This window comes from Lycium barbarum, chromosome 7, assembly GCF_019175385.1.
Source record: "Lycium barbarum isolate Lr01 chromosome 7, ASM1917538v2, whole genome shotgun sequence".
NCBI classification, from domain to species: Eukaryota; Viridiplantae; Streptophyta; class Magnoliopsida; order Solanales; family Solanaceae; genus Lycium; species Lycium barbarum.
In genome coordinates, this window is record NC_083343.1 from 129,815,813 (window position 1) to 129,838,800 (window position 22,988).

At 36.6% G+C, this 22,988-nt stretch overlaps 2 protein-coding genes and 1 long non-coding RNA gene across 7 annotated transcripts; 1 reads left to right on the forward strand and 2 right to left on the reverse strand.

Moving 5' to 3' along the window:
- Nucleotides 1-2,577: 2,577 nt before the first annotated feature.
- On the reverse strand, nt 2,578-5,222 carry LOC132601953 (ankyrin repeat-containing protein NPR4-like). Its single transcript, XM_060315000.1, has 4 exons — nt 5,210-5,222; nt 4,876-5,076; nt 3,887-4,239; nt 2,578-3,553 (listed from the first exon to the last, which is right to left on the reverse strand). The coding sequence occupies exons 1-4, from the start codon at nt 5,220-5,222 to the stop codon at nt 2,939-2,941; spliced, it is 1,182 nt and encodes a 393-aa protein (XP_060170983.1). The 3' UTR covers nt 2,578-2,938.
- Nucleotides 5,223-12,991: 7,769 nt separating this feature from the next.
- Nucleotides 12,992-18,929, reverse strand: LOC132604403 (ankyrin repeat-containing protein NPR4-like). Of its 3 annotated transcripts, none has more exons than XM_060317895.1 (6): nt 17,996-18,929; nt 16,995-17,144; nt 16,072-16,143; nt 15,296-15,583; nt 14,307-14,659; nt 12,992-13,967 (listed from the first exon to the last, which is right to left on the reverse strand). In XM_060317895.1, exons 1-6 carry the CDS (start codon nt 18,567-18,569, stop codon nt 13,353-13,355), a joined length of 2,052 nt encoding a protein of 683 aa, XP_060173878.1. In that variant the 5' UTR covers nt 18,570-18,929; the 3' UTR covers nt 12,992-13,352. The 3 variants fall into 3 exon arrangements, with proteins under 3 accessions (XP_060173878.1, XP_060173880.1, XP_060173879.1); XM_060317897.1 differs by having other exon boundaries at nt 16,995-17,130; nt 17,996-18,097; XM_060317896.1 differs by lacking the exon at nt 16,995-17,144 and having other exon boundaries at nt 17,996-18,928.
- On the forward strand, nt 18,116-20,768 carry LOC132604404 (uncharacterized). 3 transcript variants are annotated; one of them, XR_009568714.1, is made up of 4 exons: nt 18,128-18,253; nt 18,342-18,420; nt 18,591-18,748; nt 19,934-20,768. It is a non-coding gene; the product is annotated as an uncharacterized LOC132604404 (long non-coding RNA). The 3 variants fall into 3 exon arrangements; XR_009568712.1 differs by lacking the exon at nt 18,342-18,420 and having other exon boundaries at nt 18,116-18,253; XR_009568713.1 differs by lacking the exon at nt 18,128-18,253 and having other exon boundaries at nt 18,293-18,420.
- The last annotated feature ends 2,220 nt before the right edge of the window (nt 20,769-22,988 follow it).

Sequence of the window (22,988 nt, forward strand, 5' to 3'; positions counted from 1 at the left end):
AATAGATTTCCTTCACCTATTCTATCTGATAAAACACCTTATGAGATACTTCATGGCAATCCCCCTTCCTATTCCCACCTTAGATCATTTGGCTGCTTGGCTTATGCTACTGTTCCCACACCATTTAGAGACAAACTGCAATCTAGAGTTATTCCTTGTCTAATGATGGGTTATGGGATAGGAAAAAAGGGCTATAAACTCTACAACTTACTCAAACACACCATCATCTATTCCAGAGATGTATCCTTTCTTGAACATATCTTCCCTTCCACCTCTCCCTCTTCTGGCTATTTTCCTCCTCCTTCAACATCTTGCTATGATCATGACTTTCCTTCATCTTCTATTCCCAACCCCTCACCTTCTTCTTCTGCTCCTACTGCTCCTTCTCATTCAACATCCCACCTGAACATTCCCTCACCTCCACAGCCATTTATTCCTTCTTCTACTACCTCTCAACCCACTAGACAGTCTTCTAGGGTTATCAGAATTACCCCTGCACACTTCAAGGATTATATCTGCTACTCTGTCCCTATTACCACACCATATACACCCTCTGAGTCCTGTCCAGTTGAACCTATGTACTACTAACAGGCTGTGTCCAACCCTGCTTGGCAGGCTGCCATGCTTAAGGAATTTCAGACTTTAGAAGCCAATGACACTTGGGATATTGTGACCTTACCACCACACAAAAAGGCCATACCATGCAAATGGGTCTACAAGATTAAACACAAATCAGATGGGAGCATTGAAAGATATAAAGCTCGGTTAGTCATTAGGGGTGATACTCAGAAAGCTGGAATTGACTATTCTGAGACCTTTTCTCCTGTTTTTAAATTTACCACCATCAAGTGTCTCCTTGCTCTTGCTGCAAAATTCTCTTGGACTATCTACCAAATGGATGTCAATAATGCCTTCTTGCATGGTGATCTCTCTGAAGAGGTCTATATGAAAATCCCTCCTGGCCTCACTGTCTCCCCTTCTTCTACTGCCTCTGGTCAGCTAGTATGCAGACTTAAGAAGTCCTTGTATGGATTAAAACAGGCCTCACGACAATGGTTTGCAAAGCTGTCCACTGCCCTTACCTCAAAGAGATATATTCCTAGTCTTAATGACTACTCTCTCTTCACTAAGAAATCTGGAGATTCTATTGTAATTCTTGTTGTTTATGTGGATGATATTCTATTAGTTGGTAATGACACCATTGAGATGGAGTCCCTCAAATCATTTCTGGATGACCAGTTCAGGATTAAGGACCTGGGCACTGTTCACTATTTTCTGGGGCTTGAAGTCACCAAATGCCCCGAGGGCCTGTTTATTAACCAACACAAGTTCACCAGGGAACTACTTGATGAATATCATTGCTCCTCTATTTCCCCTGTTGTTGCACCTCTTGATTTGTCCACCAAACTCACCCCTACTTCTGGTGACCTCTTATCTGATCCTACCACATATCGTAGATTGATTGGGAAACTTAATTTCTTACAACACACTAGACCTGATCTGTCCTTCTCTGTACAGCATCTCAGCCAGTTCCTTAATGCTCCCAGATCTTCCCGTTACTTGGCTGCCCTACATGTTCTCAAGTACTTGGCCAAAGACCCTGATAAAGGCATTTTCCTTAATGCCTCCTCTGATCTTTCTCTCTCGGCCTACTCTGATTTTGACTGGGCTGCTTGCCCCATCTCTAGGAGGTCTGTCACTGGGTATTTCATTACACTAGGTGGCAGTCCTATCTCCTGGAAGTCTAAGAAACAACCCACCGTCTCCTTGTCCTCTGCTGAAGCTGAATATCGAGCCTTAAGAAAGACTGTGGCTGAAGTTGCTTGGCTAGTTCGTTTGTTCCATGACTTTGGCATTTCTATTACCTCTCCAGTTCCTGTTCATTGTGACAATCAGGCAGCCAGCCATCAGCATTGCCAAGAATCCAGTGGCTCATGAAAGGACTAAGCATATTGAACTCGACTGTCACTTTGTACGGGAAAAACTTGCTGCTGGTCTCATTTCCCTCCATTACATCTCCACTCACTCTCAACTTGCTGATATATTGACGAAGTCCCTCACCGGTGTGCAACATCAAGCGATTCTGTCCAAGCTGGGTGTCTCTCCACCCTCCAGCTTGAAGGGGGGTGTTGAAGTCCAACAACATCAAAGACAGAGGCCCAAAACCGGCCCAACTCAGTACAAGGCCTGATCAGTTAATTTAATTTGTAGCCACATTTTAAAGATGTATAAATAGGACTAAAATTGGATTTTGTACAGGTTTTTTGGCAAAAATGTAAATCTCAGATCAGTTTATGAACAAAAAATCCCTAATTCATTTCTCTCTCATTTTCTAGGGTTTCCACCCTACAAATTTCTTTAGATTTCATCTTCATTTCATTTTTCTTCCGCAAATTAACACATAGTGTCTTAAATATACATTTTATCACTCTAATAAAAAAAAAAAAGTACGTATATTTTTCAGAAAAATCACTCTTTAAATGGATAAGCTATTCTCCAAATTAAATAGAGCTTGAGCGAGGTATGCCTGGGAGTAATCTTTTTATTTGGATTTGAGTCATATTTGGATAAAAGATAATCCTTGTAAAGCTGAGCATTTTTATTTTTCAATAGGATTACAAATAGGATAATACATTTTTCGTGCTATCCAGATATGATAAGTTCCCTAAGACTCCCTTAAGTTCACATGAATTAAGGGATCAAACAACCTTTAGCACCCTACTTAACTAGCTTTATCCCGGAAAACAAGGTATATGAAATCACATGCAACTCTTACAGAAGTTTATTCAGGATACATAGAAAAATGATATCTCCATCTCGCCTCCTCTCGACGAAGGCAAATCTTTCTTGGAATTCATCAATTTTAACACAAAACAACCCAGTCTTATTCGGAAACTAAAGTCGGAAACCGTGCAATGCTCTACTCTTGTCATAATATCTACCAGTTTGGATCATCCTTATAGTTACGACTTGGTAGCTTTTTGGATGTACATATGAGATCAACATAGAGAGGGAATTGATTAAATGCTAAAAACACCACAGGTATGCATGTTGCCCCGTATATTAGAAATGCCTTATTCTTGAATTTATCCCCGAGGACGAAGGAATGCGCAGCACAGAATGAGACCAAGATAGCAGATACTGATACAAAGAGCGAAGTTAATGCAATGAGCAACTTTCTTGGTAAGTCTTTCTCGAAATCATCGTGTTCGCATTTAGATGTCAGGATAGCTAAGAAAAACACCAGGGCCATGACTGAGAAGCAAAGAGAAACAAGTGATGATATACAAAACACGTCAAAAACAGGTTGATTTTGAAAGCGTGGATGGCCAAACTCATCGGGCCCGCCTGGGATTGTGGCAGCTGTAGCAAATGCAACTGTAGTAAACAGTGCGGCAACGACAGAGTATGAATTGCCGATTTTGTGGAGCCATTTAGTTCCATCTTTGAGTAACTTCGCATGCGTCTCTATGTAGACCTCTCTTGATGTCTGACCTTTCTCGTTATAAGCATATGAATGTGCATATGAATGTGGCAAAGTGTGCAGGACATACTGCATTATGATAGGAAAATCCTTCACATGTTAGTGTATTTGAGTTAAAGATCATTACAGTCCAATGCCTTTCGGGGATCTAACTTACAAAATATCCAGCAAATGTATAGGTTTTGTGTGTTTAAGTATAAATATACATATAATATGCATATTGTATACATAAATATATATATATATATATATATATATATATATATATATAATATACATAATCAGTGTATATGTTTAGTATATTTTGATTAACGCCAGTCATTAATTTCGGCTGACGTTTCAAAAATGGAAAAAGCCCTCTTTGTGATATGAAGAGATGGTTGGTTGTTAAAGATCTCTTACCTTGTACCACTTCCTTTCGCCTTGCACCTGTAGAGCGGAACCAGGGATGCGCCACACATCCAGCTTCTGGAACTTTGCGGCTAGGTGCATCGCATTGTTTCCTTCTTTATCCACCTGACAAAACACGTGCTCTGGATACTTTTCTCCTATTAACCAATTATAGACCTCTGTTTGCCTATGCTCTACAGCCAAAAGCAGTAGGTTCTTCTTTTCAGAGTCCGTATCTCGAATGGCTACTGGGAATTTTTTAATTATCTTCTGTACCATCTCTACAATACCCATCCTTGATGCCACTAATAAGGGTGTCTCCTTGGTCTGCTTGGACTGTGTCTCCTTGGTCGGCTTGGACAACTCTGTATTTAGAAGTATAGTTATTCTAGTTGCTTTTAGCGAACATAGCTTCTGATTGATAGCCCGTTTGGTAAGCTTCTCCAAGATCAGAAGTGTTTTTTTTTCCCTTAAAAAGAGTTTTTTATTTTCCTTCAAAATAGTGTTTTATTTCTTTTTCAAAGTTGATGTGTCTGACCAAAATTTTAGGAGAAGAAAAAGTGCTTTTGAGTAGAAGCAGAAGCAGAAGTAGAAACAGTGAGAAGCTGAAAAAAGTAGCTTCTCCCCCAAGTACTTTTTTTTAAAGCATTTTGGAGAAAATACACTTAGAAGCTCTTTTATCTTTTAAAAGTTTGGCCAAACACTAATTGGTGCTCAAAAGTGTTTTTCAAATTGATTAGTCAAACACAAACTGCTTCTCATCAAAAGTAGTTCTTTGAAAAACACTTCTCAAAATAAGGTGATTTTAGAAGTTTGGCCAAACAGGCTATATAACTAGTGTAAAAAGAAGAAAATTGATCATAGTTTGGAAATACTAGAACAAATTTTCAGCATTTTTACGTGATAGATCTTGAGTTGTTAAAATTGCAAAGTCTCGATGGCACATAACAAAGTTTTCTGTGCCACACAAGTATTACTGGAAAATAAAAATGATTCTTTACCAGACTTGGGATCATCTTTCTGTTTCTTATCTGTGCTTGAAGTTGGTGCTTGCTCGCTCACTGCAGTCTTACTCTGGTCTTCTTCTTTTTTATTAACATCCTCAACTATTAGGGGAGGCTCTGTAGGTGGTGCGAGGTCTTGACTATGGTGGTCCCTATCTTCTGGCTCTTCCCCAGTACTTGAATAGATGATTTGGACGTCTTAGCATGGTGGAAGAAATACAAGGCAAGTCATCTGATACTTTCAAGAATGGCTCGAGATATCCTTACGGTTCAAATATCAACCGTGGCTTCAGAGAGTGTATTTAGCCAAGGAAGATTACAAATTGGAGACCATAGACACTCATTATCCGGATTTAGCTTGCAAGTACTAGTGTGCATTCGCGATTGGATTAGATCGGAGCGACGCAACCAAAACATAGAAGCGGTGGAAGGCGAAAAGGAAGAGATTGAAGATTTGATAGCAAGTGGAGCAGACCAAATGGAAGAATTTGAAGATATCTCCATGACCGAATATGATATGGGGGAAATTAACCAAATGATTGACAATTGGTGATTTTATTATTCTACTATTTCTTTGCAACTCATGTATTATTTGCAAGTTAAAAAAATTACAACTTGCAAATAAATGTTAAATGTTATCCATGAATGAATAAAATGTATGACTCATTGAGCTTTCTTCTATTTACTTGTGTTTATATTTTTACTTATATTAAGTTAGGAATATACCTAAAATATACTAAGAATATACTTATAATATATATCTACTTAGTAGGCATTTGGCCATCAATTTTCAAACCAACGTTAGGCATCAATTTTCAGTCATGGTTTGAACCCAAATCATCCAACTTAAGCATATAATTTAATATATATATATATATATATATATATATATATATATATATACGTATATGCTGTATTGCTGTTAGTCAGCAAATATATAAACTTTACTTATAAACTTATATAACATATGTAAATATACCTATAATATACTAATAAATAAATAAATAAATATATATATATATATATATATATATATATATATATATATATATATACACACACACTATATAAAAAACAAAACAAAAAAAGAGGTTTTGGACAGTTTCGAACCGGACCGGTTCGGTTTTCATTTTAAAACCGATAAACCGGAACTAGTGGCCGGTTCCGATTTTTAAACCGGAAACCAACCGGTTTATTAACCAGTTACCGATCCGGTCTGGTTCAAACCGGATAACGGGCTTAATGCTTTTGTTAGTTTCAGTTTAGGTTACTTTTTTTGCGTAAAAGAATTGGCTTTAGTTTCAGTTATGTATTCATGCTAAGTAGAGTTTAAAATTGTTAGCTTTAGGCAAATGTCCAAAAGAATAGTAAGTACTTATTTTGATATGAAGTTTGGATCTTTATAAAGTTAGCATAGATCTATATACAGTCATGCTTCTTTTGAGCTTTTATTTAAAATATTTACTGCTATTTAAGATTTCAATCCTGTGGTTGGGTGAAAAATTTTATTATGTGCCAGGCACAAGCATGATGTGAAAGACAAAAATTGTGTGAGTCTCCTTTTATATTTTGCCAAATGGGTTTTAGGTCCCAATTCAGCAAAAGTTGGCCAAAGACTCGTCAGCATAATTATTTGCGTGAAGGAGAATATAAATATGACAAGTGGAATATGATGGGTCCACTGTCAGCACACTCTCTTTCACTTATTTTCTTTCGTTGTCTTCTTTTGTACTTATCACTTATATGCTTCTTCTTCTTCGTTTTTTTTTTTTTTTAATAAAATGATCTTATCTTCTATTTGTAAAACTATATTTGATACTGGCCAAATCTTTTGATTTTTATCTTATTTTTCCCAGTGTTTTCACTGATTGTGTTCCCAATATATGCAAAAGCTTGAACTTTCTTTTTATGTTTGAAAAATTAAATGGGGTTCTAGATTTGACAATAAATATAGAACCAAAAGCAAAATTAGAAAAAGTGAAGTTTCAGGTAATCCAAGAGTTTAAAATTTCTCACTAGAATTTTGCTTCATCGTCGTCATGCTTGCTATATGGGATTAACAATCATGTTTTTTTTTCCTTATGTAATTTTAATCTAAAAGGAATTTACAAGTTTTAGGAACTAAAACTTAAAACTCAAAGGTAATTTTAATTATCCACTGTATTTATTTTTATTGTTAAAGAGAAAACTCATTAAAACTTGCTAGCTTGAGAAATTTTATCATGGATGAGGCACACCTACTGGGCGGACATTAGTTGTGTGATATTCCTCTCAAAATATGCCAATGTGAATATACATTCTATCACTCTTCTTTGCCACTCTCATAGTGTTGAAGTCCAACAACATCAAAGACAGAGGCCCAAAACCGGCCCAACTCAGTACAAGGCCTGATCATTTAATTTAATTTGTAGCCACATTTTAAAGATGTATAAATAGGACTAGAATTGGATTTTGTACAGGTTTTTTTGGCAAAAATGTAAATCTCAGATTAGTTTATGAACAAAAAATCCCTAATTCATTTCTCTCTCATTTTCTAGGGTTTCCACCCTACAGATTTCTTCAGCTTTCATCTTCATTTCATTTTTCTTCCGCAAATTAACATGGTATCAGAGCATATCTTGGGAAATATCGTATATACCTAACTTCCATCCATAAATCTGAGAAAATTTTTGATTTTGAAGAAGATCGCACTTACGATCTTTCAACTTTCAGTATTTTTTGCTTCGTTTATTGAAGATTGCCTGTTGATAAGATCATCTTGTTGGATTGGAGTTGAAATCTGCAAATCGAATCGAAGGAATTGTGATTTTTCCGACTTCGCAAATCGAAGAAATTGTGGTTTTTTTGACTTCGCTTTGACTCGGTCAACTCGACAATCTGGTGATATTCTTCCATCTTTTATATCTTTACCATATTGTAGGATCTTATATCTTCGATCTAAAGTTTTCAATTGCTAATAATCGAAGATTTGTTTGTTCAGTTTTTCGATCTAGGGTTTCAGTTGTTAGGTAGCAAGATTTGCTGATTTAGGACTCTTATATTGCCGATTGTCGAAGAATCCTGTAGTGTTTCGTAGCACTGTATCATAGCATTGCATCGTATAGCTGGTCATTGTTGTTGGTTGATTGATATGGCGATTGGAACCGAACCTGCTTCTGTATCAACTGTATCTAGTAGTTCAACGATCTTAGATGCATTCCATCCCTTGTATCTTCACCCTTCTGACACACCTGTTAGTGTTCTTGTTTCTGTCCCTTTTACCGGTGATGGATTTGGGGAATGGAAAGAAAGCATGCTCATTTCCTTGTCTGCAAAGAACAAAACACAAATCATAGATGGGACCTTTGTTGAACCTAGTCCACAATCTCAGTTGTACCCCCATTGGTTGAGGTGTAACAACATGGTCAAAGCCTGGATAATGAATGCCTTGTCCAAAGACATAGCAAAAACCATTTTGTACTACAAAACTGCAAAAGAGGCATGGGATAACCTATCGGATAGGTATGGTGTAGCAAACATGTCTCAATACTACACTCTCCAAAGAGCCATCTCTTCTACCTCTCAAGGTTCTTTGGGCATAGCCACATACTATACACGACTCAAAGGGTTCTGGGATGAACTCTACACCATATCTCTAGGTAAACCTTGCACTTGTGGGGCAATGCATGACCTAACCGAAACACAAAAACTTATACAGTTCCTATCTGGCCTAAATGAAACAGACTCCACAGTTAGGAGTAACATCCTCATGCTAAGCCCTGTTCCAAATGTTGAAAAAGCCTATGCTATGTTAGTCAGAGATGAGAAACAAAGAGAAATTCACACTAGTTCTTATATGTTTTCACTAGATTCTTCCTCCTTTAATGCTACTAACTCTCGTGGCAAAGGAACTATGTATGATCACCACAGTAGTTCAGGAACTTCTAGTTCTGTTGGTTCCAATTCAGGGCATCATGCTTACTCTTCCACATCTGGTGGTTCTAGTATGGCAAATTCTAACTACACACCTCCTTCAATTGGTTCTAGTCAAGGGAATTCCATCCACCACCCTAGAAACTATACACAAAGAGTCAGTTTTGATTCAAGAAAACCAAACCTCATTTGTAAATACTGCAAGAAAACAGGTCACACCATGGACAAGTGTTACAAGCTTCATGGGTTTCCATCTGACTTCAAATTCACTAAAAACAAAAGGTCTGCCTCATATGCTCATGTTGAGCCTCCATCTGATCCCCTCAATGTTGATACAAATTCTGTTCCACCTCATGGTTTCTCCAAGGAGCAATATGAACACCTCATGACCATGTTCAATCAGATTCAGCTCCCAACACATCAACCAGCTTCTCAAGCATATGATAACTTTGCAGGTTGGTATAATAATCCTGTTAGTAGATTACATGGTTTTATTGCATGTCACAGTACTCATGAGGGTGTTAGTTCTTGGATCCTAGATACTGGTGCTACCAATCACATGACCCCACACAAACATTTACTTCATGATATTCAATCCCTACTTACTCCATCCCTAGTTACTTTACCAAATGGATACAAGGTTAAAGTCAGTTCTTTTGGATCATTATCATTATTTCCTCACATTACTCTCACAAATGTTCTGTTAGTGCCCTCTTTTCAGTTCAATCTCATTTCCATTCATCAAATACTCACTCAACTGTCATGTTCTGCTCTCTTCACCACTGTTTCATGCTGTTTGCAGGGCCCTTCTCTGAAGAGGCCACTGGAACTTGGTAAAGCTGAGCATGGACTGTATCTGCTGAAGTTGCCACTCAGTCAACCTTGTGCTAACACAGTTTCACCTGTTGTTAATTCTTTCCCTTCTCCATCTACTTTTGATATGCCTAGTGTAGATACTTGTTCTTCTGATTTTTCAGTTCCTGTTTGTGCACATGATTGTAATATATCTTCCATAAATAAGACTGATATCTTGTGGCATCAAAGGTTGGGGCACATTCCCTTTGCCAAGATGTTGACTATCCCTTCTCTATCTACATGCAAATTATCCAACAAACAATCATTCATCTGCCCCATTTGTCCAATGGCTAGACAACAAAGGTTGTAATTCCAGGACAGCACAACTGTTTCCAAGACACCTTTCCAATTAGTGCACATTGACCTTTGGGGACCATATCACACTCCCACATATAATGGCTTTAGGTATTTTCTAACCATTGTAGATGACCATAGTAGGGCCACCTGGACTCACCTTCTCTCCTGTAAGAGCAATGCCTTTCCTGTCATAAAGAACTTCATTGCTATGGTCTACAATCAATTCAGCACTTCCATCAAAACCATAAGGACTGACAATGCATTTGAACTTGGCTCCTCCTCTGTCAATGCTGAATTCCTTGCTTTTGTTGGCATTTCCCACCAAACTTCCTGCCCACACACACCACAACAAAATGGGGTTGTGGAAAGAAAACACAAGCACCTCCTTGAAACTGCAAGAGCCTTACTTTTCCAATCCAAACTCCCCACAAAGTTCTGGGGGGAATGTGTCATCACTGCTACCTACTTAATAAATAGATTTCCTTCACCTATTCTATCTGATAAAACACCTTATGAGATACTTCATGGCAATCCCCCTTCCTATTCCCACCTTAGATCATTTGGCTGCTTGGCTTATGCTACTGTTCCCACACCATTTAGAGACAAACTGCAATCTAGAGTTATTCCTTGTCTAATGATGGGTTATGGGATAGGAAAAAAGGGCTATAAACTCTACAACTTACTCAAACACACCATCATCTATTCCAGAGATGTATCCTTTCTTGAACATATCTTCCCTTCCACCTCTCCCTCTTCTGGCTATTTTCCTCCTCCTTCAACATCTTGCTATGATCATGACTTTCCTTCATCTTCTATTCCCAACCCCTCACCTTCTTCTTCTGCTCCTACTGCTCCTTCTCATTCAACATCCCACCTGAACATTCCCTCACCTCCACAGCCATTTATTCCTTCTTCTACTACCTCTCAACCCACTAGACAGTCTTCTAGGGTTATCAGAATTACCCCTGCACACTTCAAGGATTATATCTGCTACTCTGTCCCTATTACCACACCATATACACCCTCTGAGTCCTGTCCAGTTGAACCTATGTACTACTAACAGGCTGTGTCCAACCCTGCTTGGCAGGCTGCCATGCTTAAGGAATTTCAGACTTTAGAAGCCAATGACACTTGGGATATTGTGACCTTACCACCACACAAAAAGGCCATACCATGCAAATGGGTCTACAAGATTAAACACAAATCAGATGGGAGCATTGAAAGATATAAAGCTCGGTTAGTCATTAGGGGTGATACTCAGAAAGCTGGAATTGACTATTCTGAGACCTTTTCTCCTGTTTTTAAATTTACCACCATCAAGTGTCTCCTTGCTCTTGCTGCAAAATTCTCTTGGACTATCTACCAAATGGATGTCAATAATGCCTTCTTGCATGGTGATCTCTCTGAAGAGGTCTATATGAAAATCCCTCCTGGCCTCACTGTCTCCCCTTCTTCTACTGCCTCTGGTCAGCTAGTATGCAGACTTAAGAAGTCCTTGTATGGATTAAAACAGGCCTCACGACAATGGTTTGCAAAGCTGTCCACTGCCCTTACCTCAAAGAGATATATTCCTAGTCTTAATGACTACTCTCTCTTCACTAAGAAATCTGGAGATTCTATTGTAATTCTTGTTGTTTATGTGGATGATATTCTATTAGTTGGTAATGACACCATTGAGATGGAGTCCCTCAAATCATTTCTGGATGACCAGTTCAGGATTAAGGACCTGGGCACTGTTCACTATTTTCTGGGGCTTGAAGTCACCAAATGCCCCGAGGGCCTGTTTATTAACCAACACAAGTTCACCAGGGAACTACTTGATGAATATCATTGCTCCTCTATTTCCCCTGTTGTTGCACCTCTTGATTTGTCCACCAAACTCACCCCTACTTCTGGTGACCTCTTATCTGATCCTACCACATATCGTAGATTGATTGGGAAACTTAATTTCTTACAACACACTAGACCTGATCTGTCCTTCTCTGTACAGCATCTCAGCCAGTTCCTTAATGCTCCCAGATCTTCCCGTTACTTGGCTGCCCTACATGTTCTCAAGTACTTGGCCAAAGACCCTGATAAAGGCATTTTCCTTAATGCCTCCTCTGATCTTTCTCTCTCGGCCTACTCTGATTTTGACTGGGCTGCTTGCCCCATCTCTAGGAGGTCTGTCACTGGGTATTTCATTACACTAGGTGGCAGTCCTATCTCCTGGAAGTCTAAGAAACAACCCACCGTCTCCTTGTCCTCTGCTGAAGCTGAATATCGAGCCTTAAGAAAGACTGTGGCTGAAGTTGCTTGGCTAGTTCGTTTGTTCCATGACTTTGGCATTTCTATTACCTCTCCAGTTCCTGTTCATTGTGACAATCAGGCAGCCAGCCATCAGCATTGCCAAGAATCCAGTGGCTCATGAAAGGACTAAGCATATTGAACTCGACTGTCACTTTGTACGGGAAAAACTTGCTGCTGGTCTCATTTCCCTCCATTACATCTCCACTCACTCTCAACTTGCTGATATATTGACGAAGTCCCTCACCGGTGTGCAACATCAAGCGATTCTGTCCAAGCTGGGTGTCTCTCCACCCTCCAGCTTGAAGGGGGGTGTTGAAGTCCAACAACATCAAAGACAGAGGCCCAAAACCGGCCCAACTCAGTACAAGGCCTGATCAGTTAATTTAATTTGTAGCCACATTTTAAAGATGTATAAATAGGACTAAAATTGGATTTTGTACAGGTTTTTTGGCAAAAATGTAAATCTCAGATCAGTTTATGAACAAAAAATCCCTAATTCATTTCTCTCTCATTTTCTAGGGTTTCCACCCTACAAATTTCTTTAGATTTCATCTTCATTTCATTTTTCTTCCGCAAATTAACACATAGTGTCTTAAATATACATTTTATCACTCTAATAAAAAAAAAAAAGTACGTATATTTTTCAGAAAAATCACTCTTTAAATGGATAAGCTATTCTCCAAATTAAATAGAGCTTGAGCGAGGTATGCCTGGGAGTAATCTTTTTATTTGGATTTGAGTCATATTTGGATAAAAGATAATCCTTGTAAAGCTGAGCATTTTTATTTTTCAATAGGATTACAAATAGGATAATACATTTTTCGTGCTATCCAGATATGATAAGTTCCCTAAGACTCCCTTAAGTTCACATGAATTAAGGGATCAAACAACCTTTAGCACCCTACTTAACTAGCTTTATCCCGGAAAACAAGGTATATGAAATCACATGCAACTCTTACAGAAGTTTATTCAGGATACATAGAAAAATGATATCTCCATCTCGCCTCCTCTCGACGAAGGCAAATCTTTCTTGGAATTCATCAATTTTAACACAAAACAACCCAGTCTTATTCGGAAACTAAAGTCGGAAACCGTGCAATGCTCTACTCTTGTCATAATATCTACCAGTTTGGATCATCCTTATAGTTACGACTTGGTAGCTTTTTGGATGTACATATGAGATCAACATAGAGAGGGAATTGATTAAATGCTAAAAACACCACAGGTATGCATGTTGCCCCGTATATTAGAAATGCCTTATTCTTGAATTTATCCCCGAGGACGAAGGAATGCGCAGCACAGAATGAGACCAAGATAGCAGATACTGATACAAAGAGCGAAGTTAATGCAATGAGCAACTTTCTTGGTAAGTCTTTCTCGAAATCATCGTGTTCGCATTTAGATGTCAGGATAGCTAAGAAAAACACCAGGGCCATGACTGAGAAGCAAAGAGAAACAAGTGATGATATACAAAACACGTCAAAAACAGGTTGATTTTGAAAGCGTGGATGGCCAAACTCATCGGGCCCGCCTGGGATTGTGGCAGCTGTAGCAAATGCAACTGTAGTAAACAGTGCGGCAACGACAGAGTATGAATTGCCGATTTTGTGGAGCCATTTAGTTCCATCTTTGAGTAACTTCGCATGCGTCTCTATGTAGACCTCTCTTGGTGTCTGACCTTTCTCGTTATAAGCATATGAATGTGCATATGAATGTGGCAAAGTGTGCAGGACATACTGCATTATGATAGGAAAATCCTTCACATGTTAGTGTATTTGAGTTAAAGATCATTACAGTCCAATGCCTTTCGGGGATCTAACTTACAAAATATCCAGCAAATGTATAGGTTTTGTGTGTTTAAGTATAAATATACATATAATATGCATATTGTATACATAAATATATATATATATATATATATATATATATATATATATATATATAATATACATAATCAGTGTATATGTTTAGTATATTTTGATTAACGCCAGTCATTAATTTCGGCTGACGTTTCAAAAATGGAAAAAGCCCTCTTTGTGATATGAAGAGATGGTTGGTTGTTAAAGATCTCTTACCTTGTACCACTTCCTTTCGCCTTGCACCTGTAGAGCGGAACCAGGGATGCGCCACACATCCAGCTTCTGGAACTTTGCGGCTAGGTGCATCGCATTGTTTCCTTCTTTATCCACCTGACAAAACACGTGCTCTGGATACTTTTCTCCTATTAACCAATTATAGACCTCTGTTTGCCTATGCTCTACAGCCAAAAGCAGTAGGTTCTTCTTTTCAGAGTCCGTATCTCGAATGGCTACTGGGAATTTTTTAATTATCTTATGTACCATCTCTACAATACCCATCCTTGATGCCACTAATAAGGGTGTCTCCTTGGTCTGCTTGGACTGTGTCTCCTTGGTCGGCTTGGACAACTCTGTATTTAGAAGTATAGTTATTCTAGTTGCTTTTAGCGAACATAGCTTCTGATTGATAGCCCGTTTGGTAAGCTTCTCCAAGATCAGAAGTGTTTTTTTTTCCCTTAAAAAGAGTTTTTTATTTTCCTTCAAAATAGTGTTTTATTTCTTTTTCAAAGTTGATGTGTCTGACCAAAATTTTAGGAGAAGAAAAAGTGCTTTTGAGTAGAAGCAGAAGCAGAAGTAGAAACAGTGAGAAGCTGAAAAAAGTAGCTTCTCCCCCAAGTACTTTTTTTTAAAGCATTTTGGAGAAAATACACTTAGAAGCTCTTTTATCTTTTAAAAGTTTGGCCAAACACTAATTGGTGCTCAAAAGTGTTTTTCAAATTGATTAGTCAAACACAAACTGCTTCTCATCAAAAGTAGTTCTTTGAAAAACACTTCTCAAAATAAGGTGATTTTAGAAGTTTGGCCAAACAGGCTATATAACTAGTGTAAAAAGAAGAAAATTGATCATAGTTTGGAAATACTAGAACAAATTTTCAGCATTTTTACGTGATAGATCTTGAGTTGTTAAAATTGCAAAGTCTCGATGGCACATAACAAAGTTTTCTGTGCCACACAAGTATTACTGGAAAATAAAAATGATTCTTTACCAGACTTGGGATCATCTTTCTGTTTCTTATCTGTGCTTGAAGTTGGTGCTTGCTCGCTCACTGCAGTCTTACTCTGGTCTTCTTCTTTTTTATTAACATCCTCATCTATTAGGGGAGGCTCTGTAGGTGGTGCGAGGTCTTGACTATGGTGGTCCCTATCTTCTGGCTCTTCCCCAGTACTTGAATAGAATTCGTAACGTTCTTCTTTCTTAATCATCAACTTCATAATTTGAACTCCCCATGTATGTTTCTTTTTTCTTTCCTCTAATTTTTTAATCCTTTGGAATCCTGCATGCAACAAGATTTGAGACCTGATGTCATGATGTGGAAAGGAAAAAAGGAGAAAAGAAGAGGCAAACTAAGTTTCAGAAATTAGTTCAAACTTAAAATGTGAAAAAAGGAATCAGGCTCCTCTCTATTACATTTTCTCTCCATTTCATTAAGTACACGTTTAGATGAAAAATATGTATCCTATTTAATTTTTAAAGGTCAAGATTTTGTTATACTAACAAGTATATTAATCATAGTTAAGTGAATAATTTTTGAAAAAGCACTCTCCAACTTTGAAAAGAAAAAGATATTCCTCACAATTTTTGATACCCATTAATATCATTAATTTCATCTTATATAATAAATTTAAATGTTTAATTGTACGACTTTTTGTGCCAGAAAGTTTATTTTTGAAATATTATATTGAGAAACAATATAATATTTCCAAAGTAGTTCCAAGAACTCCACCAGTGCTCGGTAGTTCTCTGGGACTGGGAGATTCCAACCTAGTTTAAGTTTTAAGTCGCCTTTGCCTTCAGCTTCATATGTCATTAGCTTTAGCTCATCGATATTTATGCCTGGAAAAAAGAACCCAGTATTAGCTATATACCTCCACAAACGATGAACATGAAACAACATGCAAAAGTATTGGATGTTTATGACTAACAGTAAATATGCTAGACTGAGACAAAGGATAAAGAGACTTCTAATGAAGAACATGTAAATCCGCATTGGGTGGTGTAAAAACCACCTGTGTATATAATTTAAATCCATGATATTCTGCTTATTTGTGCCCTCTTTGACAAAAAAGACTGCAGACTTGCACAACAATAACATACCAAGTGTGATTCCACAAGTGAGGTTTGGGGAGGGTGAGCTGTACGCAAACCTTACCCCAACTTTTGCAGGGTAGAGAGGCAGTTTTCGATAGATCATCCGCTCAAGAATAGCGTTCTCAAACAGATTTGAAAAATATAAGAGTGAAAAGTTATTATGAAAATATCGAAGAAAATAAAAGTATTGACGACAAAAAAAAAAAAGAAAAAAAAATGAAAGAAAGAAAGAAATAAAGATAGTCAAAGTAAAAGAAACAACAGAAATTGAAGAATAAGATAATGATAGAATAATTGGAGTAATAATATCGGTAAGGAACAGACAGGAGACTTAGAGCCCGTTTGGCTTATAGCTTAAAGCTGTTTGCAGCTTATAAGCTGAAAAAAATAAGTTGGGGTAGTTCAACTTATTTTTTTTGGCTTATAAGTTATTTTCAGCTTATAAGCTGCTTTAGATAAATTAAGTTAAATGGGTCCAATTATTTTTTTGAGCTTATTTTAAGCACAAAATGACTTTAAGCTGGCCAGCCAAACACTCAAAAAAGCTGAAAACAGCTTATAAGCCAACCTATAAGCCAATCCAAACGGGCTCTTACCGTTGTAGATAAAGCTGTCTAGGAACCGAAAATGGCTGCCACTTCTGAATACATGAGGCATCCTGGAAAGGACGTGTAGAGGAGACATGCCCTTTGTGTTGTAACGGTTGACAAGTGGCGGATAGTAATGTATTATCTGAAAAGCCACCTCTATTACAAGAGAAGTTGTTAATACTACTATCCGGTTCTAAAAAAGGAAAAATTATAAACATATCCTCTCTATAATGTCCATATTTTCTGTTGAACCAATCTTTAATGCATGTTATATTATATGTTTTCTATAACAATCTAAAAATATCCAGACAAACAACGTTTTGTATAACAACATTTTGTTATTTTTTTATAAAAATAAAATATATGAAACAGTTGTTTTTTTTTTTTTTTTGAGGAGGGGGGATAAAAAAAAGTTCCTCACTTTTTATATTTTTTTATAAAAGTAAAATAAAATATATGAAATTGAAAATGTGTGTATGTTGGGGAGGCGGGGGGGGGGGGGGGGGGGGAGGTAAGAATTTTTTTTTTCATTTTTTATAAGTTTTTACAAAAGTAAAATAAAATAAATGAAATAGAAAATTCGGGGTTGTGGTAGTGGGGTGAGTGGTGGCCAGTGGGTGGGTTAGGGTTGCAGGTGAGTTGGTGTGTTTTTTAAGGGTCAGAAAAATATTTTCCCTCAAATTTTTATGAAAAACATTTTCTTCTATTTTGAGGAAAATGAGTTATTACTGGGCCTAGTGAGTTCATATATGTATACCCATATTTTAATGTGTTAAAAAGAGACTTAAACCCATATATATATTAAGACCTATATATATATATATATATATATTTTTATCAGAATTAAACACATATTTACTCACCTGAAATATGAGTGACACAACTCACTAAAATATGAATAAAATAGGCTTTCTCAAAATATGGGCTGAAATTGCCACCTTAAAAGAGGTTTGATTCTATATAATCGAAATTAATAAGAGAAATATTTGTAGGGGATTGGCTCTTACCAAAGTGCTCGCGAGAGATGGCGGCGTGTAGAATGTTATCCCCATCTTTCCTTCTACAAAGTTCAGTTGGACCTTCTCTGTTTTCATCTTGAACACACTCATGTAGGTAGAGAAAAGCTTGTAGCTTGCCTTGATAAGCAGCTATGAATAAGGGGGTTTCCCCTTTCGAATTGGTCTCCCGGATGAGAGCAGGGTCTTCTGGGTTTACCAAACACTCAATAATGGAGACAATCCCGAGTTCTGCTGCAAGGTGAAGAGGTGTGTTCCCTTTTTCATTCTTCTGTTTTAAGATACCTAGTCGATTTACCTCTGGTATGCTGGCAATCATTTTCTTAATACAATTAAGATGAGGATGCTGTAAAGAGTCATCTTGATCTGGATGGTAAGAAGAGATAGCTAAGTGAAGAGCAGTATCTTCAGATTTGGTGAGTTTGGATTTATGGACAAACTTGTTTTTGGTGTACAGTTCCTGAACTTTTGTCCAATATTTCTCCATTGATGCATTAAATATTTCATCTTCAATTCCTTTGTCCACAATGTCGATCTCCTCTGTAATTTCTATGATTCGGTCCATTGGCACTACTTGTTTTTGCAGATTGTGTTGATGCCACTCACCAGTCACCAATGGATTCTATATATACTGCTAGGAGAGTTGTTGACAAATATTTCTTTACAAGCCTCTATGCTGGTGCATGTGTAATGGCTCTTCTAGTACCTAAAGTATTAAAGAATCTAATACTTTACTCTGACAGTGTAAGATAACTTCTGCCACTATCATATGACCTAAAAGAAATTTAGCTTATATACATCAACAATGTAGAAAAAAATTACATTATCAATATAAAAGAAACGTTTTTTACGTCGCGGTGCACTTAAGTTAAACTCTTAAGTGAAATTGGTGATCCGAAAAATAAGGCAGATAACTTCATACAACAAGTTTAGGTAACCTAATAGTGTAAAGATCTTACATATTTCCCGTGCATATAATTTAAATCCATTATTAGGCAATCACAAAATATGCTCGTCGGCTGATTAACTTTAGATTGGGTTAAAAGCCAGAGTAGGTCGAGTACAATTGAAATTGTGATACATAATTTACTTAATTGAGTCTTCAACACCCTCCTTCACGTGGGGGTATGGGTCAAGCATGTGAAAATTCATAAGAACAAAGGATGGCAGTGAGACTTGAACCATGACTTTTGCTTTCTCTAATACCATGTTGAATTGTGTGACCATCTTATCTTAAAGTTTAAGCTATTACAAAGGTTATACTTTTATTTACTTAATTATATCTTTAACATTGTCAAGTGTCCCCCATTGGTTGAGGAAATGAGTTGTGTGCCTGACAATCCTCATGTCGTGTACTAGCTTCTGGGGTAAGGCAGTTCACATGATGTTAGAGCTAGATCCATCTGTATTCCTTAGTTTACCTAATGTTAGGATTTTATGTTATGTTGTCAATGCACAAGATGTCCAGTCCTAGGCATGAGGGGAGGGGCGCGAATGCTATGTGTCCCACATTAGTCAAAAAAACGAGTTGTTATCTTCTTGTACGATCTTGGTCAATTCTCGCTTCATGAGCTAGCATTGGGGTCGCGAGTTACACGCAAGCTCCATTTCCTTTACACTTATGTCATGCAAAACACAAGGGCAAGACCTTTAGTCATTTTGTTCACTTCTTGCTGCTATCACCAGGCATCTCTCTTTTGCCTTTATTCTACACAAGAATTTTTACCAATAGAAACTCTTTTATTTTTTGTCCTGCTTTTACCGCAAGTCTTCTTGCATTTCCATATTTGTACAAATCCTACCATTGTTTTTAGACATAACAACTTGTTATTAATACTGATTTAACCTCACATATATTGATCTAGTTAACTGTACTCATTTGATTAAAATTATCTCTTTATGTTGCAAAGCGTGATTATTGTATTATAGTCTTGCAGATGCTGGAATTTCACAAGTTGCCTCCTTTAGCAGTTGAAAATCTAGAGATTCTTATAGCGGTCTATACCCAAATAGCCGGCTCGATTTACTGTTTACTTTTCCTAGCCAATATACATGGACTATACACTGACTATATACCGTTACATGCATATTATACATCTGCAACCTATTTTTAGTTTAAGCGGTTGTGTGAGCAATTATTTAGATTAATTCTTTTTTTAATGATATCTATTGACAAGAACTATATAAAAACGAAAATTTATTGGGTGACAAGTATGAATATGCAAATTGTGTGACTCGTGAATTTCATGGGAAGTACTGTTTTATTTTTAAGTTGTTAATCCATAACTGTGCGGGGCCAAAACTTGACTTTAGACTTGAAAGACATGCATTTTATTTGGTATTATATTCTTTGCTCAAATGTTATGTTATTCTCCTTTTAGTTTTCTTTCTCTACATTTTCCTTTACTTTTAAGTCATTCTTCAAATAGTATGTGAGCTTGAACTCTCTGGTTGCACCTTTTTCTCCTCATTGTTAGTAGTTTTCTCTTGTACATTACTGTTTACAGCCCTTTCCTGTCTGCGATGTAAAGAAAAAAAAAAGGTCAGGGAGCATCTATCTTATCAGCTATTTTGGTCTGTTAACCAAGGAGCGATGCAAAATATTTGTTACTGACGAAAAACATTTTTCAAAAAATGTTTTTAGGTGTTTGGTTGGAGAGAAACGCCTTTCGGTAAAGCATCCATAGATACAGAGGCGGATCTAGGATTTGAAGGTGGTGGGTGCTACAATTTTCTTCAATATACATCTTGTTAGGAACGTATATTTGGGTCGGGTTCAACTCTTTAGTTTACTCGGGTCAACTTAATAGGCTTTTTTTATTTGCAAATATAAAAATTACATCTGAAAAATCAGGAAATGAACATAATTAACATCTTAAACAAGGAATCACACTCATTAAAACCCATTAACAACAGAGATAAAATCAACATTTTCACCAAATGACTTGCATCTCTTATGTATATTAAAAAATGAATTTGCACAAGTAAAATAATATCTTCAATAAGGGAATTACACCAATCAAAATAAGAAAAATAATAGAAAAACTCTTCAATAGGTAAATACTCCCCATAAGTAAATGTAGAATTAGATAAACTACAAAGTTCTCAAAAATAAATCATAAATTTCATGTTTTTTCTAAGCAGTGCTTACGAAATTTCCATTACAATTTAAGTAGTAAAGTTAAATTGAATTTAACAATTATAGAATAACATAAATTTTTATAATACACTCCCTCCGTCCATTTTTATTTGTCCATTATACTAAAAATATATGTCCGCTTTTACTTGTACGTTATATAGTTTGAAAAACCAAGACATAATTTATCATTTTATACCTATTTTACCCTTATTATTAAGTACTTCAATTCATTTCTCATTTTAATTATTGCTTATTAAGAGTGTCCCAGGTCAAATATAGACAAGTAAACATGGACGGAGGGAGTAATAAACAAAATAAATTGTAAAAAAAAAATGAATTTTGATCTCAATCCAAAATTCCCATTGACACCCAAGTTTTCGATTTAAATACTCACAGATTTGAGATTAAGAGAAATACTTAATTTAAGGGATTTTGAAGTTTCCATTTGTGTGTTCTCACTAGAGATCACAAATAAAATAATAGAAAAGAGGAAAATCAATATAAATAATAAAAGATAAATAGAAAATAGGGAGGGCCGAAAAGGGAATTACTGGTACAAAGGAAGTAAAAAGTGCAAAGGAAAACGGGAGTCGAAAAATGTTCAAGATAGATTCAAACTTGTGTCTATCAGCCGTGATATCTTTGTCTAATTTACGACTGAGGGTGGCAGGATCAAATATTTAACTTAATTTAAGCAAATTACAACATAAGTATATAAAAAATTTATTGATTGAGGGGGTGCCTTGCCACCCCATGGTAAAGGGTGGATCCGTTCGTGCATAGATAGTCAAAATAATGTTTAGAGATAGTTACGAAGGAAAATGTCTTTTGCCCAAAATATGGGAGATCCCTTTTCTTTCTTTTGGTGAAAATGCAAACATATACTAGAAAATAATTTTTTTAATCCATAACTGCTACCCTTTGGGTGCGCACAGGATAAATCCCGCCCACAAATCACACTTGAGAGATAACCCGCACCGCGATGATATATAATTTATTTCAAACTTAGTTTTTCGCGAAACATGATAGGGTACTCTCTATTTAGTAGCTCTTTTTTCCTTTTGGAATGTTTATATGTTAACATCAGTATGGTATCGTATTCTCCATTTTACAATTCTTGATGTGAAAGAAAAGAATGAATATAAGTTTTCGAAAGTTTCTTTACATTCTTATAAGTTACATTTCAACCGATTTTAAAGACTTTATAGATTATCAAATACTTGATGAGCCAAAAACTCTGGCTTTCTTCACCACTGGGTAAAAATGATATTTCAGTATTTCATGTTATATTGAAATATACTCTTTTCAGTCTGCTAAATAACAACAATAACATATCCAGTATAATGTCACGAAGTGGGGTCTGAGGAGGGTAAAGTATACCCAAACTTTATCCCTACCAAGGAGGTAGAGAGCTTGTTTTCAAAAGACTCCCGGCTCAAAGAAAAGCAACCACATCAGTCTGGAAAAAGAAATTATAGCAGTAACAAAGTCATGTTAAAATACTAAATAAAGCATGACAAAGCAATCTGGCAAAACAAGGTAACTAACACAAAATCATATGCCAATCGAGGGACAAGACAACAGATAATAACAAGAATTAGAGGACAAGAAAATACGAGAGTAATTCGAAGCGTGACACACACAACTGCCTACTAGCCTTTTACTCTGATTCGTGTCCTCAATAACTCCCTATCTAAGGTTATGAGCCTGTTTGGATGGGCTTATGCCTTTAAGCTGAAAACAGCTTATAAGCCAAAAAAAAATAAGTTGGGGTAGTCCAACTTATTTTTTTTGACTTATAAGTTGTTTTCAACTTATAAGCTGCTTTAGATAAGTTAAGTAAAA

Coding starts and splice junctions, on each gene's coding strand:
- LOC132601953 (XM_060315000.1), bottom strand. Junction 4,240..4,875: donor GAAAGATGATCCCAAGTCTG/GTAAAGAATCAT, acceptor TTCTAAATACAG/AGTTGTCCAAGCCGACCAAG. Junction 3,554..3,886: donor GCGAAAGGAAGTGGTACAAG/GTAAGAGATCTT, acceptor ATCATAATGCAG/TATGTCCTGCACACTTTGCC.
- LOC132604403 (XM_060317895.1), bottom strand. CDS start 18,569: ATGGACCGAATCATAGAAATTACAGAGGAGATCGACATTGTGGACAAA. Junction 17,145..17,995: donor CATCTCTCGCGAGCACTTTG/GTAAGAGCCAAT, acceptor CTCTTGTAATAG/AGGTGGCTTTTCAGATAATA. Junction 15,584..16,071: donor CGACTTAAAACTTAAACTAG/GTTGGAATCTCC, acceptor TGTTGCATGCAG/GATTCCAAAGGATTAAAAAA.